The sequence below is a fragment of the Manduca sexta genome, chromosome 28, assembly GCF_014839805.1.
Source record: "Manduca sexta isolate Smith_Timp_Sample1 chromosome 28, JHU_Msex_v1.0, whole genome shotgun sequence".
Classification (NCBI taxonomy): domain Eukaryota; kingdom Metazoa; phylum Arthropoda; class Insecta; order Lepidoptera; family Sphingidae; genus Manduca; species Manduca sexta.
In genome coordinates this window covers 4,823,953-4,846,061 of record NC_051142.1, presented here as the reverse complement: position 1 = coordinate 4,846,061, position 22,109 = coordinate 4,823,953, and the positions used below count along the sequence as shown (strand labels likewise).

The window sequence follows — 22,109 nt, the reverse complement described above, 5'->3', positions numbered from 1 at the left end:
ATATTCGGGTACGTGTATGTTACGGCGCCTATAATTAGTGTCCGTCTGTAGCACTATCGGCCATAACATGTTATAATCGGAAAGTTTGTGTTTTGACGCGTCATTATGAATACCGGAACGTTTACGATACCTGTTATACATAATCTTTTATATGCTGTTCAAAGAAATTAGAGATCCCTTACCAAGCGTTTTCTTTAGACATTGCGCAACCGATGACTGGCTTGTTGTGGTGTATGTAATGGTAGACAATGATCACTAATTGCGGGTTAAGCAGTGAATGCAAAGCGATCCGTGTTATCGTACCTCACGTTTTATCATTTCGAGAAGTGGAAGTCATCTTGCTCATTATCCAAACAATGGTTTGATACTTGGACTATTAATGAATGACTTTAGCGAAGTGATTTATTGCCATTAGTATAATGGCGTGCTGGGAAGTAGTTATGATGTAAGTACTTATAGGCGTACGGCACGCGTGCGCGTAGATAAATTAATAGCAGGGCATACTGATAGAGGCGAACGTCGGGTACTTTCACGCACATAAAATAAAATTTTCTACTACAATATTTTGTTGCGTGTTATGATGTGATTATATTTAATATAATTAACATAAAATGGTTTTTGTTTATGTAGTTTTGTATTTACGTTAATTTAACAATGTCACATATATTTACCGATAGCTGACTATGACATATTACGTTCTCTTTGTTTACCAATCAATATACTTAGCCCTTCTGTTTAAGCATACATTTACGGAGTAGTTTATATTCATCTTTTATGATACATTTAGTAAATAGTTCGTCAGATTTGAAATATTGTTGGATTTCACTTGATTTCTTATCATCACTTAATCATATTAAATCAATTCGTTTTAAATGTCAGCATGTTAAAAAATAAAACAATGTTTTGCTAATGCGCCACCGCTATCTCGACGCGTGGTAGTTCGTCGTGGGCGTTTATCGTCGCCTTATCAATATGTGCATTGTGATTGTGTCGCATATCGGTTCGCTCACTTACCTAGCTCTTATATGGACAGTTTGTACTTATAGGACCAGATAACGATTGATTTAAAGCATATTAATCATAGGTTGTTTCCCTATACTAGAATAGCAACGTCGCAAACACTGCCTTAATTTATGTTGCTTACATTTCTAAACAAAGTTGCCACATAGTTGAGTGAAGATTTATAATTTACGATCTAAATAAAGAAATTGTTCGAGTTGTCGGTATGAAATAGCTATTCTTAGCCGTGGAAATATTTGGAAGTATCGATAAAACTCGCGCCATATGTTCAATCCGCGACATGACCCAGTTTAAAAACTTTATTTGAGTGATTAACGCACGTATTCGTTTCGGGGTGTTATTACATAAGATGTTCGACAAAACGGCTATGTTTTAACGCTACACTGAATATTTGATAACTTTTGTGGCGCAACGGTGGGATAGGGAACGAGAGGTTCAGAGTTCAAATTTCTTGGAGCCACACGTAATAGCCATTTGTTGTGCGATAAAAGTCTCTACAATCTGAAATTATGAGGTTTCATAATATTATACAGTCTCCCTTGAGTCGTATTATGAATCAGGACAATGTGAGCCGAGAATGAATGTTATTTGCATTTATTATTTCAAATCTTCGCAACCCGTAGTTTTCCATCGCCGCTTTTAAATGTTTAAAAGCATTTTATTATGCGGAATGCAGTGACTTATTGCCCATACCTCGGGTCTATAGGCATATGCAATGCATTCTTGCAATACAGTAAGTCGCTGCAATTTTATTATTCGTGTCATTCACCTCTTCCGAGCATTTGTTGCCCTTTCCTACTGCAACTTTGTAATGAATGACTGCTTGCTTTATGCCTGCCCGGTATCGACAAACCTATCTCTTGGTTCAAAGAGTTTGTAATTGGTAACGGATTTTGATTTTTAATTATAGAGGAATAGACCACCACGCAGTCTACTTGAGAAAAAGTTTTGATGCGGTTTAACATCATTACTACTTTAGCATTTCCTGTCGTCGACGGTCACCAAACCCCGCAGTCGTATTATGCCCTAAAACAATGTCCATAATATAGTATTTACCTTGATTAATACGATAAACCACCGCTCTCGATGTAGAGCATCGATGCAGCATATAGTTCGCACCAATAACGGTAATGGGAACGAAGGAACATCTGTGAAGTTCGCACGTAGTGTCACCGTGTGTCGTTGACACTGTTATGTTGCCTTTATGTAACAAGTAAATATGCACCGTAATTATATTTACGTTACATTGCTTCTTAGAATAATTTTAGAGCTGAAAACTGAGTTGTTTGCCCCGCAAGTTAAAGACGCTCGGCGAAGTGTAACACTTTACGGAATTGTGTGCGTTTTACATTAAATTGCTTGGAGTCTCGAGGTAGAGCGTATTCTTGACTTGTATAGTGACACTAGATGACTTGGTCTGCTTGATGTAGGAATAAATAAAGAAATGTTTAAAAATATAACTGAATGACAAAAACATTTATTGACAACTCTTTGGGTGGTATAACACATTTTATAAAAATTGTTGATACTTATGAAGTGGTAAAAAGAGATATTTTTTTTTCTCTTTGATGGGTACCTAGAAACATGGGTACTGAGATATCCCTATGTGGATGGTATATGTCCTACTACAACAGTAACAAGATGCTCTAGAACAGCATACCTATGCCAGAAATAAATGCTTGGTAACAAACGATTCATTTCACTTGTATCATCAATAAATGGTGTCATGTTTATAATTCATTTGTTGTTAATATTTCAAAAAAAGATTTTAAAATGGCAGTCGCGCGACGGTCACGGACAGCGTGCGCGCAACTTCCGCCGGAAACCGCGCCATACATATTGCACTTATTGCTATGTATTCTATATCGCGTTACATAAACATGGTGGGTTCATACAACTGGCACGAAGAACTATCCCCCCCCCCCCCGCTCCTTCTGTAAACCGTAACAAAACAACAAACTATGCTACAATTAGGAACTTAAAAATATTTTAAATATAAATTATTAAATTTGTTAAATCAATAATTTCTTCCTCATGGCGAATTTCCTGAAAAAATTTGTAACACCCCTTTCAGGGAAATATTACTCAAAAACAAACCGCAATTAAGCCTTTAACAGGCAAAAGGTATGTTCTCAATTAACCTAGTATAAAATGTAAATAATATTATATATTTATTGAATGCTGCAACTTAAAATTATAAAGGAAAGAATTAAATGTAGGTAAACAACTAAACCATGTTGTGTAATTAATGTTCCGTGAAAACCTGATTATTGTATTAAATGCATTGGGAATGATTGATATTCGTTCCTAAATTAGGTACTGAACTTACATTATATTTATAATCTCGATTGTTCGCGGCTTCGCCCGCGTGAAAAAGGTTTTTCGGGGTAAAAGTTCCGCTTTTTATTTTCCCGAGATAAAAGTAGCATATAATGCTCAGGAGTAATGTAGCTTCCTATTAGTGAAAACAATTGTAAACACGATTTAGTAGTTTCTGAGATATATGCTTTCGAACAAACAAACTCTTCAGTTTTACCTGTATAAAAGTATAGATGCATTTGGTCGCTTTTCTGAGTACGCGCACGTCCATACAACTCTTTATATTACCGCAACACACTGTAACGTGAGACCGCACAATAAGCGTTTCATTCTAGCCTGATATTATTTCAATCACGGTCATATTCCAGGTTGATGTCGAATCAGTTACAATTTAGTGCCTCCGCCACGCAGATATGCGAGACAATATTCGCGACATGTTATTTCGTTGCATCGGTAAACTTTAGTCGACATCACTCGATTACTACGATAGTGTTGTATTTCCGATTCGTTACGCTCACTCGTGTTAATCGATTTCATTGATTGTAATCGCGTGATACGAGTAAATCGAATTTGTTTTCGGCGTCTGTTTGATTTATTAATTTTTTAACATGGCGGTATTTAAAATAATTCGTCTATCTAGTTGAGTTATCTATTTTACCTATTTCTATCTGGTTTTAGTATTAAAACTTTTTTTTCAGTAATGAACACAATCATAGATTTAACATAATTGTTTTATTTTTCCAGACACATCATACGAGAAAGCATGTCGGCGTGGTTCGGCGCCGAGCACGCCGGTGCCCGGTGCGCAGGCGCAACACAGCCCTTCGCGGTTGGCATCGTTTTTCTTCTCAAAGCGTTCATTCAGGAGCAACCCGCTCAAGAGGACGAAGTCCGCCACCAAGCTGGAGAGGGAGCGAGCCCTGGCGGCCGTCCCCACTCATCCGCCTACACACGCCTTAAGGACGTCAAGGTACGTACGCACGGCCATACGTATATTTTTAATTTATATCACAACAGTCTTTTAAGTTATTGATAATTCTAGGCGAAGTATTATGACGTCTGATGATAAGGGGCTTCCCGAAGTTTTATGCAAATAAACATCTTATTTAGGGTGATCTTATATAAACAAATAAGTTGACAATTTGTTAATCATTTGTTATAATCCCTACGATACAAGCAATCCTTGCATACAATTAGAAATATGTATTTTATTATTATTATTATTAATGTCATTTAATATAAGGCTAGCAGTAGTCAGTAGTCATAACAACTCAGAAACCAGGCAAACATTCAGTGTGAAATAACTTATGTATTCAGTGAAGGTAACAGTAGTTCATTTATAAATATAATAACCGGTCTAGATTAACTCCTTATTGCATATTATTATAGTGTCGGCGTCATATAATGAGAAATGCAGGCTATAATATAATCTGTTAATAACCACATATCAGAATAAATAATATTTCCCGTCCTATTCAACCAGTCCATTGTTGGCTGATTCAGAACTCGTTTAAGAAAACATATATTTATTACTAGCTTCGCCCGCGTGAAAATATCTTTCCGGGATAAATATTTTCCGGAATAAAAAGTAGCTTATAGCACTTAGGAGTAATATAGCTTCCAATTAGTGAAAAACAAATCAAAATCAGTTTAGCAGTTTCAGTGATTAGCGCGTTTAAACAGACTATTCTGCTATATAATATTAGTATAGGTTATTCTTATTGTTGTCTTTCAATCTGCTCCGTATTATGCCCCTATCAATTTGCATTTGGCAATCTGGTTATACGAGTAGGAAACTAATTGCCAGTTTTAAAGTACAGTGGCATCGGATTACAGAAGCCTTGAATAAAAAAGATGCATTTTTTTATTTACTGGAACTTGGACTTCTCACTTTTCTATCGCTTTTTGTTAACGTAAACAGTTTTTTCTTTTAAATAAAAACAAAACAAGTACACGGCTTAAGAGTACGCGGTCTGTTAAACGAAACTCGTTGAGATAAAAAATATTAGGGCTAAGCCGAAAAATGAAAAAACTGTATGAATGAAAAATCCCTTACGACTTGTTCAAAGTAAGATGGTCGATTTCTTTTCCGTTCGAACAGCGGTGTCACGGTTAACTTTAACAATGGTAATAACAAACCAAGGTCAGATTTAGTAACTATTGCCAACATAGGAAATAACGCTTTCAAAATCACAATTAATAGATGCTTATCAGTTATAATGATCACGATTTATTTAAATAATGGTTCTTAACCTTGTGATTAAGGACCATTAATTGTCGGCCATTTTTTATTTAACCATCGTGTACTTTTCAAGTACTGCAAGCCTGAAAAGAATACTTCACACGAAAATCAAATTGAGTTAGCGCTTCAGTAAATCCTGTTTACAGATCAGTAAAGTGTGAATCCAGATCTTTGGGCTGCCTGATGCTGCTGTTTTGATGGGCATTTCTCACCTCTAGTCGATCATAATTATTTTAAGACTGTACTGAACGTTCCAAATTCATTGCTATTGTAACAAAAATTAGGAAGAACAACGCACTTATTTTAAATTATCATAAATGTTAACAGAACAAATAAGACGACTGAAGAGGATGAAACCCTTCGAGTTTTTATAGTGAACATTTAGTGCAGTGATTACTATTTAAAAAGAACACGCAAATAGTGTGTCTTCCCCTTCGTAGCGACAATAAGAAAAGTGTTATTGGACATATTGTCATAGTCTCATTAGAAGTTTAGGTTTAATTGAAATAACTTATAAGTCATGACGCTAGATTGTTATTAAAATTATGTATTACGTACAATAGACTTTAAAAAAAATGCTATCATATAAACATCAGGACACACATCTATTAATAGTATGTAAGTAGGTAACAAAAAGCTTTGAAGTCATAAAGATTTTAGCGTAATAAACGTCATAGTAAACTGGCTCGTAAAACGAGTATCAAGTGAGATGTCGTGACTGGGCCGCGTTAGGGGCACCGACGGTGCTGTCATACGAAGGTGTGACGCCCCGCCCGTCTGCACTATGTACCGAGCGATTTTAATTACTATCCAGTATATAAACACGTGATAAATACATTTATCTACAATAATAGTGATGTCATTTGAAAAATGAATGGGCATGGTGAATGGAGTCAAGGCAATTGCCAACATTATATATTAATACCATTTAATCATTGTCGTGCTATAAGGCCAATGGTGCATATAATACAGCGTCACAAATAAAGCACTTCCTGAAAATATTTCAAGGGAAGAATTTTCTCAATCCACAGTAGTGTAGAGGGGAAATATGACTTAATTATTGTCTTTATTCCAGTACCTAACTCTAACAAGGTGACCAGAGGACAGGCGTAGGGACTAAATGACGTTACATTCTCAAAATCGGTCATTAGAAAACCACGTCGTCTTGTATACATTGATAACGTGTCAGTGACGTCAGCCGAGCCGTCATTCTCACCACTGCGTGATGCGCTTACTGCTATACTAGGAAATCCACGTCATGTCGTACAGAATCAAATATTCCAATTTTGAATTATGCGTTTGTCGATAGATGTTGCATTATATTATTATTACAGATTAAAAGAAGTCTATCCATTAGAATTTTGAAATTCATTATGGCCTTCGAAATACGTTGCTCATGATTTTCTTTTGTTTCAGGTCTCACGAGAGTTTGCTATCAGCACATTCGCCCGCAGTATCTACTATGGATTTGGGACCTCCGAATCAAGTGAGTTTATTGTTGAATTCCATATTGTAAATCTTTACTATAAGAGTAATACTATAAGTAACACACAAGTTTAGCTATTTGTAGCACGTGGGTTGATTGAACGAAAAATTATCTGTGCTTTCCTAAATCCTTCAATGAGAACGACACTTTATGTAATATGTTACAACTTGCAGGTGGAAATCCGGGCGCTACACTCGTCGGTCCTGGGCAGGCCGCACTGTTTCGCGTTGAGCGCGGAGAACCGCGCGCCTCGATACTTCGCATGCGCATCGCGGAAGGAGCGCGACCGCTGGATATACAGGTATATACCTACACACTAGATATTAATATGAATGCTGATTATTTTTATTAGTACATAAATATAAAATACTATCGACCTTATTATGAAGATCGAAGAATTAAATAAAAGTAAAAAAGTTATCGAATTTAGAATCTTCATAAATAGACTTCTTGTCTTTGGTTTTAAACTGAAGGGTAAAATATCACGTTAAGTAATCCAGTCACCAATCCACATTCTTAACTCAATAATTCTTATTGTTATATCGTAACTAGAAATGTACGGTGTCTCGTCGCGGACACTCGAGTGTTTTACAAAATACCAGTTTGACTCGTCAGTATGGCGCTTAACCACTTCTACTGGTATTGAGTAAACATGACGAGTGGAAGAGGAATGTCAAGCATCTCTTAACTCAACGTTAATTTCTTAACTTGAACATTTTCACACACATCGTAAAGTAATGTATTTATTTAATTCTTATGTTGTGAATGAACAATATCTTGAACACTATCTAATTGACTTTCTGTCTATTAGTTGTGAAAATAAACCTAAACGCCATTTTTATAGATTGTTTTACAAATATTTTATACGTGATTAATTATTTTTTATATTATAAAGCATTTTTTTAATCATTCGTATGTATATTCCTATGCATACGAATATTATAAGCATTGTGCAGTATATTAAAAGATTATTGCTTCGTAACTAGATAACGAGGCGAATTGAACTGTTTAGTGAAATGCCAGACTCCCGCGTAGAGACGAATATACAACATAACGTATTCACAATACAAATTATTTTTAAGCTCTTATTAAGCGATACGATAAGTGATATTCGTTTAATAAGAATTTTATACTTGAAAATAAAGTGAATAAGAAATTTTATATGAAAAAAAAAACTTGAAGCCACTGAAATGTTCAATAAATTATGAAGTTATTTTCTCCTATTACGTAAATGTATAACGATATTAATAAATTACTCCCGTGACGATACAATATGTTTTTATTGATTTTTTTAATGTCTCACGTTCTAGCTTGCGGCAAGCGGCACGGCCGGATGAGATTCGCACGCGCCGATGTGAACGGACCGTCAAACTGTGGCTGCTCGAGGCGAAGGCGATACCGCCCAAGAAACGATACTACTGCGAGATCATGCTCGACGACACGTTGTACGCCAGGTAAGATGCTAGCACATTCCCTTATTCTTTAAATTCGTGAATGAATAAATTTGATACTAAGTCTCGTTTTAATAAACACGCTGTACACAAAATATTCTTTTTATTTGTAAATTAACAAATATTCTTACGAAATACATACAGCTTTAGGTGTAAAATGGTCATCGTCAGCCTTGTTTCTGACAAACACTGAACTCTTTAAAATAGTATATCTTTGGTAACGTGATGTTTGTTTTGCTTGCAGGTCATCATCGAAGCTGAAGACGGAGCTGTGTTTCTGGGGCGAGGTGTACGAGTTCAGCGCGCTGCCGCCCGTGCGCGCCATCCACGTCAACGTGTACCGCGAGCCCGAGCGACGCTCGCGCAAGCGGGACAAGCACGCGCTAGTCGGTCAGTTTATACTTCATTAACACTTTTGTATCCCTTCTCAAGGAATTAATATTGAGGTTCTGGAACTTATCTTATCATTAGAGTTACAATTAAGTGGAAAAAAAACAGTAAGAAATTCTTAAGTATAACAGACACTGAAAATATACCTAACAGTACCTAGCACATTTATGTAAAAAAAATCTTTTCCTTTCATAATACATTCTACTCCTAGAGGTGTTTGTGTGTGTGTCATTTCGTCGGGGATTAGAACATTTATTAGGCATGTGGTTTCCTTTGAGAAATGCTTATATCATTCTAGCTGCGGTGGTCGCTCTTCCTTACTACTATTATGACATCAATTATGACACGGTTATTTCTGTTACCGCAGGCACGGTGCGCATACCGGTCGACGACGTATCGTCGCGATACCTCAACGAGCGGTGGTACCCGGTGAGCGAGAGCGACAAGCCGCAGTCGCCGGGCGGCGCGCTGCCTGCGCCCGCGCTGCGCATCAAGTGCCGCTACCAGTGCGTCGACGTGCTGCCGCTCGACTGCTACGCGAGGTTCCTCGACTACCTCAAGCGGAACTACCGCCGGCTCTGCGAGTACCTCGAGCCGGTTATAGGTTAGTGTACAACTATTACACTTATGCCATCATGTATACAAAAACAAAAAAAAAAATCTGACATGATATTGCACGTCTTTTTTATGCAAAGCATGGATTGCGGGTGTTTTATAAAATAGGATCCTATATTAAAAAATTAAATAAATTCGAGCGTTGTTTCTTTTCTTGGTATTAGCCATTTGATGTCAGAAAAATCAATAATTATTTATCTCTATTTATTATATTAAACAAACTTACTACATAATACAAGTCAAAACTCATGCTATATTTATGCAAATTCATTTTATTGTTTATGTGTCGCGTCGCTTGCGCTAACCGACTCAAATCGACGAGACATGAGTTGGAAATTAATATTGAAATGACTGTAGACTGGCGTATGGAATTACAATTGCAAAAATTCCAAATAAATATTTTATATCGTTGATGTGATAAATGTCTGTTTCCGAATATATTCGATAATATACATAATATAATAAAGTAGCAAAGTATACTACTTAGAGGTTGATAATTTTAAAACAAATAATGATTGAGAGGGAAGTAAATATTTTTAAACCTCAGCTAAAAATTAAATACACATGCTTATGTGAAGTTAATGATTCATGACTTAACCTAAAATATTTACATAAACAGCCTATAATATTGTCACAAGAAGATAACAAACATTATCTCTTGGAATAGTCTGGCCAATCACGTGCGGTCGGTGTAGTCCGTTTTGAAAGAAGTCCTTAACAGAAAAGAATAGAGATTGGCAGTATGACATTCTTCGAGCGAAACTGGTCGTTACTTGACATTATTGAACTGCACTATATTTATTTACCATTCTCACTACTTAATACGTAAGCGTTAAAGCTACACTAGCACTTTTTTTTTGACAATATAAAATTTATTAAATTTTACTAATATTATAAAAGAGGGTCTTTGAAGGCGTTTGGATATTTGTTTCAAGTAAACGCAGCCACCGGTGAATAAATTTGGTACGATAGACTATTATTCCAGAATTAAAATATAGGCTTTTATAGCGGAAAGTCTTTCACGATAAAACTGCGAGCAACTCCCGATAATTAACATTTAAAACTGTACCAATAGTTAGCATTTCAATTAAATTCATTCATCCTATCATAGTCATCCCCGTCTTAAAAAGGCCCGCAACCATCCGCTACCCGTCACCTTTTCAAGTAGTTAGTATATCTAATGTTAAAAATAAATTTCCCCAGGAGTGAAAGCGAAAGAAGACATAGGATGTGCATTAGTGTTGTGCATGGCGGGCGCGGGCTTGGCGCCGCGGTACCTCGCGGACGTGGTGGCGCTCGACGTGCGCCGCACCGGCGACCACTCGCTCACCTTCCGCGGGAACTCGCTCGCCACCAAGAGCATGGAGGCGTACCTGAAGCTAGTCGGCGATCAATATCTGCAGGTACGTCAGTATAAAGGTACAGTACTCGGCAGCGAATGTCACACAAGGTATATAAACAGCATCAGCAAGTTATAAAACGGCATCTAGTATGTATGAGTGACGAAAATAACGCTGTACGGAGCGGAAATCTCTCTAATACCAACGCGTGATATTCAATGCCGAAAGCCGAATGTTATACCTGACATCATGTTCTTCAGAATTAGTGAGAGAAAAGGAAATTAAATTAACAACTATAATTATCTTTATTACCACGATATGGTCAAGGGTGTTTCAATTTACGTGGTAGTGTTGTAGTCGATTCGATAAGCAGCGCACTATAAGAAATTATTGACTTAAGCTTAAAAGCTACGCAAAGGTTAAAATAGACCAGAGTTTATTTCCATCGTATAATCTTAAAGACCTTCACTTCGTTACACTTAAGTCATAATTCACTTTTTAGCTGTTATTGGTCTGTAAGCTTTTTTATAATAAATGAATAAAATATTAATTCCATTAGTCCCTTGTTAATAAATTAAATTAGGCCAAAAGGCTCGCGGACGAGCGTATTTTATAACCGTATCTAATAGAATGTGTGTGTGTGTGTGTAGGACACGTTGGGCGAGGCGGTGTGCGCGGCGGCGGGCGCGGGCGCGGCGGAGTGCGAGGTGGACCCGCTGCGCGCGGGCGGCGGCGCGGCGCTGCGCCGGCAGCAGGCCGCGCTGCGCGACGCCGTGACGCGCGCCTGGCGCTCCATACACGCCTCCGCGCCGCACTTCCCGCCGCCGCTCAGGGACTGCTTCGCTACATTTAGAGAAAGGTTAGTGAGAGACTGCATCCAATTCGACGCTTGGAAAGCGATATTATCTAAGTGACAAATGTACCGAACCCGAGTTATATACATATTTGTAATTACCATCCTTCTGCATGGTTTAATCTAGGTTTTGTATCTCTAAGACAGTTTTTATATTATTAGACTTATTTTTATAAAGTAAATAGTTTCAATTTTATGATAATTTTTATGAAAAACAAACCTTTAAATCGCTTTTATCAAAAGTTTATTGATTGTCGCTTAAATATGATTGCTCTTCCGTCATCGAATTAGTTTTACTGGTGCTAATGGCATTACAAACTATCATAAAGATACCGCATGTTTATAAATTTTAAAGGCGGTTCAACGTTGTATCGTAAGATCAGTGACTTTAACATAACCCCCAGACTCTTCTAAGACCGGCCGGTAGTAGTAACTACAAATATTTAAGCGTTATTATGTATTATTTACAGGTTAACATCAATGGGTCGCGAGGACATCTCCGACAATCTGATTAGCGCGTCCATATTCCTTCGCTTCCTCTGTCCAGCTATACTGTCTCCGAGCCTCTTTGGAATTACTCATGGTAAGTGTAAACACCGCGTCAACACAACTACTGATTTAATCAATAAACACTTAAAAAAAAAATTTATATTATTTTTAAAATAATAAAGATCTACATTTTATTTCGAATATTCTAGAATACCCGAACGAGCGTGCGGCACGCAACTTGACGTTAGTGGCGAAGACTCTGCAGACGCTGGCCAACTTCACGCGCTTCCAGGGCAAGGAGGCCTTCATGGAGTTCCTCAACGACTTCCTCGAGCAGGAGGCTCCCAACATGAAGGCGTTCCTCAGAGCAATATCGGTAACAACATTAATGTTGCGGTTTATTACAACGAAATACAGGCACGATGTTACATATAATGCCTTGATGACTTAATTGTATTGACGTATGAAAATCACGCTAGGTCCTGGGTCCGATCCTCGAATCAATTAGTGATTTTGGGTTTTTCTGTTCAGTAGCACTCCGAAATTTGGAATGTGTCCGGTAAAATGCAATGTGAATCTGACATGTCTGGCGAAATAACACTTTTAAAAAGGGAAAAGATGTGATAATGTGAGACATGAATTTACTCAAAAACTGATCAATTTAATTCCGTCGGTACAGTCGCGGCCACCAGACCACCAACAACAAATGCACCAACATCAAGAAGGCAGCAACAGGAACTCCTCGGCGTCGCAGGGATCCACTGTCGGCTCAGAAGGGTCCCGAGGGGACGCGTGCGTAGAACCCGACCCTGAGTGGGCGCCGCACGTAGACCTCGGCAAGCAGCTCGCGACCCTCCACGGACTGTTGGTCGATAGTTTACAAAAATTACCTCCTGCTAAGATTCAGGTAATATATTTATGTAGCTAAAGTTGGGCAAATAAGTATATCATCTGAGCGATTAGTAAAATATGTGTGTCCCCAATGTTTAGAAAACAATATACTGAAATAGTAAATTTTTGTAAAGCTTACCAATCTGACTGATTAATATGAAAGATAATATGGCAATAGAAATATTTGCTTGAATGTATCCGTGATCATAAAAACTTATAAAGCTATAATTGCATTTTGTTCTTTCAGGAATTGGACCCGTTGTCCGACATACTGGACGAACTAAGCAAGAGGTTAGTGAGCAACGATAACGGACCGACGCAGCCAATCTCTGACAATATATTTAGGTAAGAACATGTGGATAAATCTAGTAGAAAATCTTCAAAATTTTAATGATTAACTTTATAGCAAAAGTGTAAAAAGGCACATAAAGAGACGTAAATAAACGGAAATTTAAACTTTTTCCTTAATATAACTGATCACCTCTCGTTTTTACACTTAGTAAAATTAACGTATATGTATTTATTTGTTTCAGGTTCAACGACCCGACGTGCAACACAACACCAAAACAAATGAACGTGGTTGAACCGACAACAAACGGTCAGATGAACAGCAACTTCGCTCACAGCTCGCCGATCATGAACAAAAACGGCGTGCAGTTCAACATCAGCCCATCCAAATCCAACGCCGAGGAGTCCAAATACAAGGGGGGTTACGTCGCCGTTTCCAAATCGCCAAGTTTCAACCTCAGATCAGCCACTCTACCGAGGAACGGATATGGATCCAACCCTGTCAATCAAAACGTGAACCCTGATCGGTACAGCTCGCAGTACAACAACCAAGAACACTGCGTCAATCTAAAGGTCGTGCAAATTGGCTTCGGATCTGATCAGTACCCGAAAGGAATCAGCAACGGAGTCAATGAAAGTCTCGAACGCAGAATGCAAGAGAGGTATAAACCGAACAACTACACCCAACAAGGGCATTACCACAACTCCAACTATAATAATAGCACAGAAAGATCTCCGAGTAATGACAGTATTAACCATAATTATTGCACGAATGATATGCAAAACATAATGAAAGAAACGGCTAACATAGAGGAACTGTCAGATTTGTTGAAGTACGCTGACGATTCTGACATCGTTGAGGACAAACTCATTATAAACAAAAAGAATTTAACCCAGTCCAAATCGAACAATAACAACAACATCGTCAACGGAAACAAGACAAATTACACAAACAACGGCTCGAATGTCTCGATTAGTGGACTATCAAATGTAGCAAGTTCCGGCTACCAAAGCATTGCAACGTACAGCCAAAGTTCTAGTCCTATTGAAAACACAACGCATCATCATCAATCGTACGAGAACGGTGGTCAGCCGATGAGCCGATATTCGCAGCTAAATTACCAAAAACAGAGAGAAAAACAATATTACGATAGCAAAAATGAGAAATTCTATCCAAAGAGCCCAGTGCAACAAAAAATCGAATATGATATCCAAAAATACGGTATACAAAACTTCACAACAGCGGACAACGCGCAAACAAACACCAACATGAACACTAAGATAGCGCCATTAGTATTCACGAATCCGGTTTACAACATGGAGGACAACCGCCAGTCACAGGAGAAGAAGAATAATGAAAATAGAAACTCAAAGCGTTGTGCTTGTGGTTCATCCAGTTCATCGATAGATGAGGAGGGCTTGAGCACGGACAACGTGGAAACTAACTCGGAAGAGGGTTCTACTAACTTCAATGAGGATAGTAGAAACTATGACCAACAGAACCGCAACAATACCCACCGAAAACTCACCAGAGATAATTGTAATTATGAAGATTTGTACCAGAGGAGCAACCATAGTCACTCGCCGAGAATAAGGGATGACGAGTCGTCAAGCAATTCGCCAAGTCTGCGGAAAAGTAGCAAAACGCGAATGCCCAGGACGAATCCTATGCTTTCTTACTCCACGAATCAAAATCAGTTGAACCTGAAACATTTCGGCCAGAGGGGAGAGACGCTATACGAAAGCAAGCCTCACCATATATCCACTGATTCTGGTTATCCTATGAGCAGGTCTGATTCCAACGTGGAGGAAGTGAACAAAGAAATGTATAGACTACAGATATCGAGGAGTCAGAAGGCGTTGTATAATATGGAGAGCACTAAAAATTCTCCAGAGAAATATTCCATAACAGAAAGTACAATTCCCGAAACGAATTATCCCTTAGACAGGACTTACTCTGGTGCAAAAATATCTAGCAGTAGGTTGAATGAGGATATGGAAAGACATCAGGATTACTATGGAGTGCGAGAGAGGAGGGAGTCTCCTTCGAGAGGGCTGTTTAACCGCGAGTCGCAGTCCAGTGAAGCCAGCGAGCGTGCGCCTGTGAGGACCGAGCGAGAGATCCCGGGCCGCGACAAGCTGCAGAGGCGGCTGAGCTTGGAGTCCGCCAGGGAACTGACGGAGAGCTCAGACGAGATGGAGGACACGCTGTACAGCACCACGGGCCGGCGGCGTACGTCCAAGCATCACAGGACTATTGAACAGGTGAGTGCTGGTTCACTGTATCAATAATTATAATTAACTAATAATTATATTTAACTTTTATGAAATGCTAAAGGGAGTTTATTTTACTTCGATTGCAAGTCATTCTTACTTTGGTTATTGTTATTAAAAAATTATAGATGAGTTCGTATCTATGGTTTTAATAATACTAGCAAATCGTTTATAAACATTATGTAACCACTTTTTTCTTTTTATAGTATGAACGTGAAATAGAGAGGTTGAAGTGCTCAGTGGAACTATTACGGGGGAGACTGGGACCATCCGAGCCTGGCCAGGACCATACCGATGCCAAAATGAAGGCTATTATTTCCAGGTAAAGTACAAAGTTATTAAGCCATAAATTCAATTTTATAAGTTTATACGATAATAATTATAGTTTATGATAAATCGTATTAAAATTCGACCGCCTTTTAAGGAAGGTATAAAAAGATTACAACGCCATGTATGATTTTAGTTTTAATGTTAACATACTGCGAACTTCATTTCTTAAGTGTAATTAAAAATAAAAGTTAATTTCTAGGTTAATTTGCGTCGAAGAAGAACTGAGGCGGGAACAGCGCAAGATGGCCGCTGCTTTGTCGCACAAACAGCGTGTGATCGAGGCGCAAGAGCACAGGATTGCGGCGTTGGACGAGGCCAACACGAGGCTCCTCTCGGCACTCGTCCATCTACAACAGCGCGCCCCCCACCCCGCGCCCGCGCACCCCCCCGCTCCACACAACTCACACCCCTCGCCGCACTCGCAACATTCACACCAAGAATTACAAATATAAATCTATGTATTATACAGCGTGGTGCTACATGTACGTTATGATTATGCATTTACTGATGTTAAAATCTTGTGCAAATTTGATGAAGTTTATCTGTTATATTTCAAATATTTTCCAATACTTTGTATATAAACTGAGAATGCTAAAATAAAATGTGTTCAATGTTGAAATCAAACAATATTGATTTCAAGCATTAAAAAGAAACAGTGAAATTGATTCATTAAACCCGAAATTGTATTATATTAATAATGAAATGTCTATGCAGGATGCCGTACATGAATTTCCGCGCTGTAGAGCTTAGCAAGTAGTAGAGGGGTGACGTAGTCGCTGAACTGAATAGAAATCGTAATTGCCTTAAGTAATGTGCGATCTACCCCGCTCTCCTTCCGAGTGTAAGTTATTCAGAGCAATGTTTATTCATTAACGTTCGTTAGTTCAGATCGATAATACATAACAAAATATAAACTTAGTCGTCTCTCTTGTATTTTTAATTGCTGAAATAGTGACGAATGCGTTTATTAATATTCTCGCACAAATTGTTCGATGTTTCTATGTGTAATGAACTAATATTTTATTATAAACAATATTCAATTAATATTTATGCACAATTCGTCTGAAACTGTGAGAAATTTCTATCAGATTATATTTAAATATTTTGCATGCAGTAATTGAATCGCCGTTGAGGCAAATTTGTTATCGTAATTGTTTACAAATCACAATGTTCGTTTTGCCATTGTATTATTTTTGTTACACTTGTTTCATAAATTTAGTTATAATGAATGATGCTTTAACCGATGTTAACAGTTCGTTCGATCAGTATTGATTTAAAACTGGGTTCTGTTCGCGCCGACATGTTTGTTTTGTTTTCTATAACAATAATTATACCAAAGACGATTGAATATCTCTTAGGACTATATTTGCAGCGGTCAAGTGACGCCGCTGCAACTGTAGAGCACTAGTGTTTTAAAATAAAACGTTAATAGATTTTATAATAGTAATCGTAAGACTTGTATGATAATATTCTTAGAGGAAATTTAAGGAAATGTGGTATAAACAAAAAATATTTTTAATATCATTGGAGTATTATAGTGCGGATTATATATAATGGTATGAAATATTTGTATCGCTGAAAAAATAAATTGTACCTACATTTTAAATTAAGATGTTTCAATTTGTAACTCACACATTCTACAACTTAGTTGTTTTACAGTGAAAAATATAATTTTAAGCCGTAACAATGTAAAGTATACCTGAACAAAGGTATATTAACTTTATCACATTAAATTATAAATTATGTATTTCTGACTATTATTTCTATTCCCTTCACCTCAAAATTTCCATAGCTAAGTCATAAATACTTCAGTAACATGTCAGTAATGGAGCCTATATTTTGAACAACGATAGTATAAACTGTAGAAAATTTTGTTTATAATGATATCAGTCGAGTGTTTCCGCCCCTGCTGGTAAGCAAACATAGCGTCGCCTAGCTAGTGTGAACTTGCGCTCAGCCGCCTCTTTCGGATTATAAGGGTGCATAAGCTGCAGATCCTCGACCCTCGCCGACAAATACGAAAAGTATATTTCTCGGAACTTCTTGTCCGGGAACTGAGCCTGACACATCGACGGCCACAACAGATTTGTGAGGTACGCATACGATCTGTACAACTCCAGACGATATTTCTGAGTATATTTTTTGAATTTCTTCTGCAAATCAAATTTTTGTACCCAATCCGTCTCGCCCATAAACCTGTCGTCCTTGGGCGGATACACGTGTCCATAGTCATTCATTTCGAGGGTTTTAAACATTTGCCAGTGTATAGAGCTCTTGCGCAGTTTGTCCGCCTTTGAACTTGCAGAATGAGGGCCGTATATCCTCCGTCGCATCCATTCCTTTAGCTCCGGGACTAAATGTATGTCTGGGAGTCGTGCCGCGACATTCAATTGTTTCATCATCCGTAGCGCACATTTCAAGTAGTCCACCGGCTTCGGATTCTGGCCCAGACAAGTCGTCGACGAACGTTTTGTTTTCTTTTTCTTTTTATCTTTCTTGTCCTTCACCGTACCATCATCAACGTGTAAGACGCTGTCTGTATCCCATATCTTTTTGAACTCCTTTTCGACATACAAACGCTTCTCGTTTATATCGTATATAGTGTGATAATTAAATGTAAACGGGGAACCTCTGGTAGGTTTTTGAAAAAATGGCAAATCTTCAGGTAGAAAGTTCCCTTCGTTGCCATAATCGTAGTGATGTCCGCAATAGCATTTTGTTTTTTTCACATACTCGAGCACTGTGTCTTGCCATTTCTTTACGCAATCGCAAGGATCGGGTTTCGGCGGCGGCGGTCGCGCACGGTAACCGCAGTGTATATTTATGCATTCATTACCCATATACTTGTATCCGCCGTGTATGAGATCCCCAGACGCGGGCAATATTGTCACGTTTCCTAGTACAAACACCGACTTTCCATTTATAGTGTAGACTCCGTTAATGAGGTACTGGGCGTTCGAATTGCCGGTGGAGGGCGCGACGGGTTTCCTTCTGCGACCGCCTTTCGGCTTCCCTCCACCAATGCCGTACGATTTCTTTACTTCCGACAAGCATATTTTTGAACTTCGTATTCTGCGATGGCTGCCGCGTCCTACTGTCTTTACCGTAAGAGTAGTGACAGAGGAGTACGGTTCTATGGTCATCACGCCGGCTATTTTGTCGCAGTAACCTCGAGGTAATCTCTTTTTCGGTGGCGGGGGCGGCGGCGGCTGAGGAGGCGGCTTGTACACCGCAGGGGCCTCGTCTTCTGTGTAAGCTAAAGGGTCATTCAGATCATCTAAATTAGGAAGAGGTGCAGGTTTAAACGGTTTTCTCGCAGGTGGCTCATAAAGGTAAGCGATCAGCTTTTGTAGATAAGGGGATGCAAGCGGCGGCTCGCTCTTAGGTTTTCGTTTAGGCGCTGGTTCTTTCTTCTCCGGCTCTGCACGAAACCTATCTCGCAATAAACTTATGAGATTATCTAGACCAAGGTACAGTATACCTGACAACATGAGTCTGGCGTTAAGACAATAAGACAACTGCTTTCCGTCTATCGAGTGTCCGTAAGTCATCAGAAAAAGTTGTGCTAACATTTCTTTAGGGTCATGACGCCCTAAATAAACGCAATTCATGAGGTCTATTGTGTTCGGTCGTGGATATAAACCGAGCACTTTCATAATACCTCTGGTTCTTGTAGGCCGCCCTTCCAATATATCTTGGTATATGGCAAATTCTAAACTATCTAAAGCTTTCCTCTGTGTTACACCAAGAACTTGATACCATTTAGGGCCGATGGATTGTTTGATTGATTTGAACAGACGCTTGTCTCGTTGTTTGCGGATTTCTTTGAGTTCTTGCATAAATATTTGACGCTCACGGGTTTTGCGCGCATACACGATTTGCAGCCGCCGATGGGTGCGCTCCTCGTGACTTGTTTCTGGGCCATGATTACCCATATTGCAAATAAAGAACGTTTGAAACTCTAAAACGTAAACGTATTTTTTAAGATTTTTACTACAATTTAGAAAAAAAATATATCATCTCAGTCATGTTTATACGAAGTATAAATAAATGACGTGTTCTTTAAAAATCAAATGCTAATGTCATACGAGCAAAGAGTTTGTACATTTAAAGTGCTGCCATCTACTAGCGAGTAGTAAACACAACACCCTATACACGTAAGCGATCGGATTCCATGAATTGCAAATGTATAACGGTGTCTGAAACTATGAAAATTTTTGATTGATAGACGTGTGGAAGCAGGGCAGCGTGACGAGTGACGTGGTGTTGGCGAGCCGCGGCCGGCGCGACCGGAGCGACCGGCGCGATCAGCTGTGTGAAACTCGGACGGTCGTAGACCCGCACCCCGGGGTGAACGACCCCATCTATCACCTGAACTCATTCATACACCGACGAATTGATCATAATATTTAAACATCTCACTTTGTTCCGGAAACCATACATCAACAAACAGTTTAAACGAGTAATCGATTTATATGAACTATATAGACGCTCAATGAAGCTTGGTACTTTGCAACAACGTTACATAATATTGAACTTGCGTTGTTCCATATTTTTAATTATAAGAAAAAATAATAACGTAATCTCTCCACAGAATACCTTGTTATAATAATACACAAAGGTAAAAACCGTAGGAATAAGCACTAATCGCAGAGTCCGTAGACTACTTCATTATGACAATAAAAACATATTTTTTAATTAAAATGTTATGATCTTTGTTCTCTTTTATACTAAATGACTGAATAACCTGCAATTTAAATTATGAATAGCGGGAAAATAAAAATTATATATTAATCCAAGGAAAAATAAACAATCTACGATCTACGACTGGTACAAAAGATCACAATGTTTTTAAAATAAATGTAAATAAACAAATTATCTGAATATGAAGATTCCGAACGCATCATCCTGCGTGCGGGTTAAATAAATAATTTATGAATCATATAACAAGCCCGACAGCGACAAAGCGACGTAGTTAAAAAAGATCCACATTCCTAAGTATGAAATGATTCATTGATACCATTTGTTATTTTCGTGATGAACTTTTCCCCTTTTTATTTGTAGGTACTTACCGCTTGCGATGAGGGTGATAATTTTTTACAATTAATAATGAAGAACAATGTGTAAATGCAAAACATTAATTTGCTTTAATGTGTATTTATGAAAACAAATTGCGTTATAATCATATTCAAACCGATTCCTGAAGGTCAAGCAAGTGGTTAGCAATTTAAATGAATTTTATTTATGTACTCAAATAACCATCGTTATATGCAAATTACCAATACTTCATTTACTTTTCTTGTTATCCAATACCTGGAGATAATCTGTATAATTAAGCCTGTATCAAAGACAGAGAAAATCATACGATTTTCCAATTCTACGTTTGTAATGTATAGGACGATGTACATAAAATCGACGGCTTATTAATTGTCCTTGAAAAAATCATTTGTGCGCCGCCCTTAAGCGTTTGGCCCAACTCTATTAGCAAGCAAATAAATTGCGTACTTTCTTTACATTACCATTGAACGTGAGATGTGTATCGGCTGCCAGCCGATCTCGTGCTAAGCTCATGCGCTCACTTTCCACGTGTCAGGAAGTATTCGAAGCCACTTTCACTCCATTCAAGATCAGCCGTTCCGCTAACGGCGTGCCCTGCGCACAATAACTCAGCTATTGTCTTTATGCTTGTAATACTTTATTGCTCAATGCTTTCATATGTTTACACGAATTTTAGACATAGATATAACCAATTTTGTTGATTTTTACTGTTGACGAAGACTTAACATCCTTCACGGTCTCGCGGCGGGCTAAGTGTATGTGGCTGTATTGGACGCCAGAAAATGTAGTATTACAATAAATGCCTTAATTTTAAAATTTTAGAACGCATTAAGAACGTTGGGCGTAAAAATTTCGGATAATATTCGTAAACTTAGTTTAATTGCTTATTTATAATTGTTTGATACGTATTAGTAGAAACAAGAAAGGCTATACCAGAGTATGTTAAAAAGTTTCTTTTTATCAGTTGTTTTTTTTCATTTAAATTATACATATTATGTCTGTTTATAAATACAACTTTGGCGATACTCGTAGTAGACAGAAGTACAAGCAACTAACACTCGAG

General features: G+C 38.2%; 2 protein-coding genes across 10 annotated transcripts in view; one reads left to right on the top strand and one right to left on the bottom strand.

Annotated features, from left to right (window-relative positions):
- Nucleotides 1-17,735, top strand: part of LOC115451204 (ras GTPase-activating protein raskol) — a 168,385-nt gene extending 150,650 nt beyond the window's left edge. For all 9 annotated transcript variants that reach the window (XM_037444201.1, XM_037444199.1, XM_037444196.1 and 6 more), the window contains 15 exons: nt 4,084-4,309; nt 6,998-7,067; nt 7,241-7,368; nt 8,378-8,521; nt 8,763-8,908; nt 9,276-9,512; nt 10,727-10,926; nt 11,514-11,722; nt 12,187-12,299; nt 12,415-12,581; nt 12,885-13,112; nt 13,344-13,441; nt 13,630-15,649; nt 15,865-15,980; nt 16,188-17,735. In XM_037444201.1, coding sequence (XP_037300098.1) covers nt 4,084-4,309; nt 6,998-7,067; nt 7,241-7,368; nt 8,378-8,521; nt 8,763-8,908; nt 9,276-9,512; nt 10,727-10,926; nt 11,514-11,722; nt 12,187-12,299; nt 12,415-12,581; nt 12,885-13,112; nt 13,344-13,441; nt 13,630-15,649; nt 15,865-15,980; nt 16,188-16,440 — 4,355 coding nt within the window. In that variant the 3' untranslated portion in view covers nt 16,441-17,735. The remainder of the gene's footprint in view (nt 1-4,083; nt 4,310-6,997; nt 7,068-7,240; nt 7,369-8,377; nt 8,522-8,762; nt 8,909-9,275; nt 9,513-10,726; nt 10,927-11,513; nt 11,723-12,186; nt 12,300-12,414; nt 12,582-12,884; nt 13,113-13,343; nt 13,442-13,629; nt 15,650-15,864; nt 15,981-16,187) is intronic.
- A 65-nt stretch (nt 17,736-17,800) lies between these two features.
- LOC115450896 lies at nt 17,801-20,038 on the bottom strand. The gene has a single exon (XM_030179047.2). The coding sequence runs from the start codon at nt 19,921-19,923 to the stop codon at nt 17,875-17,877; it is 2,049 nt and encodes a 682-aa protein (XP_030034907.2). The 5' UTR covers nt 19,924-20,038; the 3' UTR covers nt 17,801-17,874.
- Between the last annotated feature and the right edge of the window lie 2,071 nt (nt 20,039-22,109).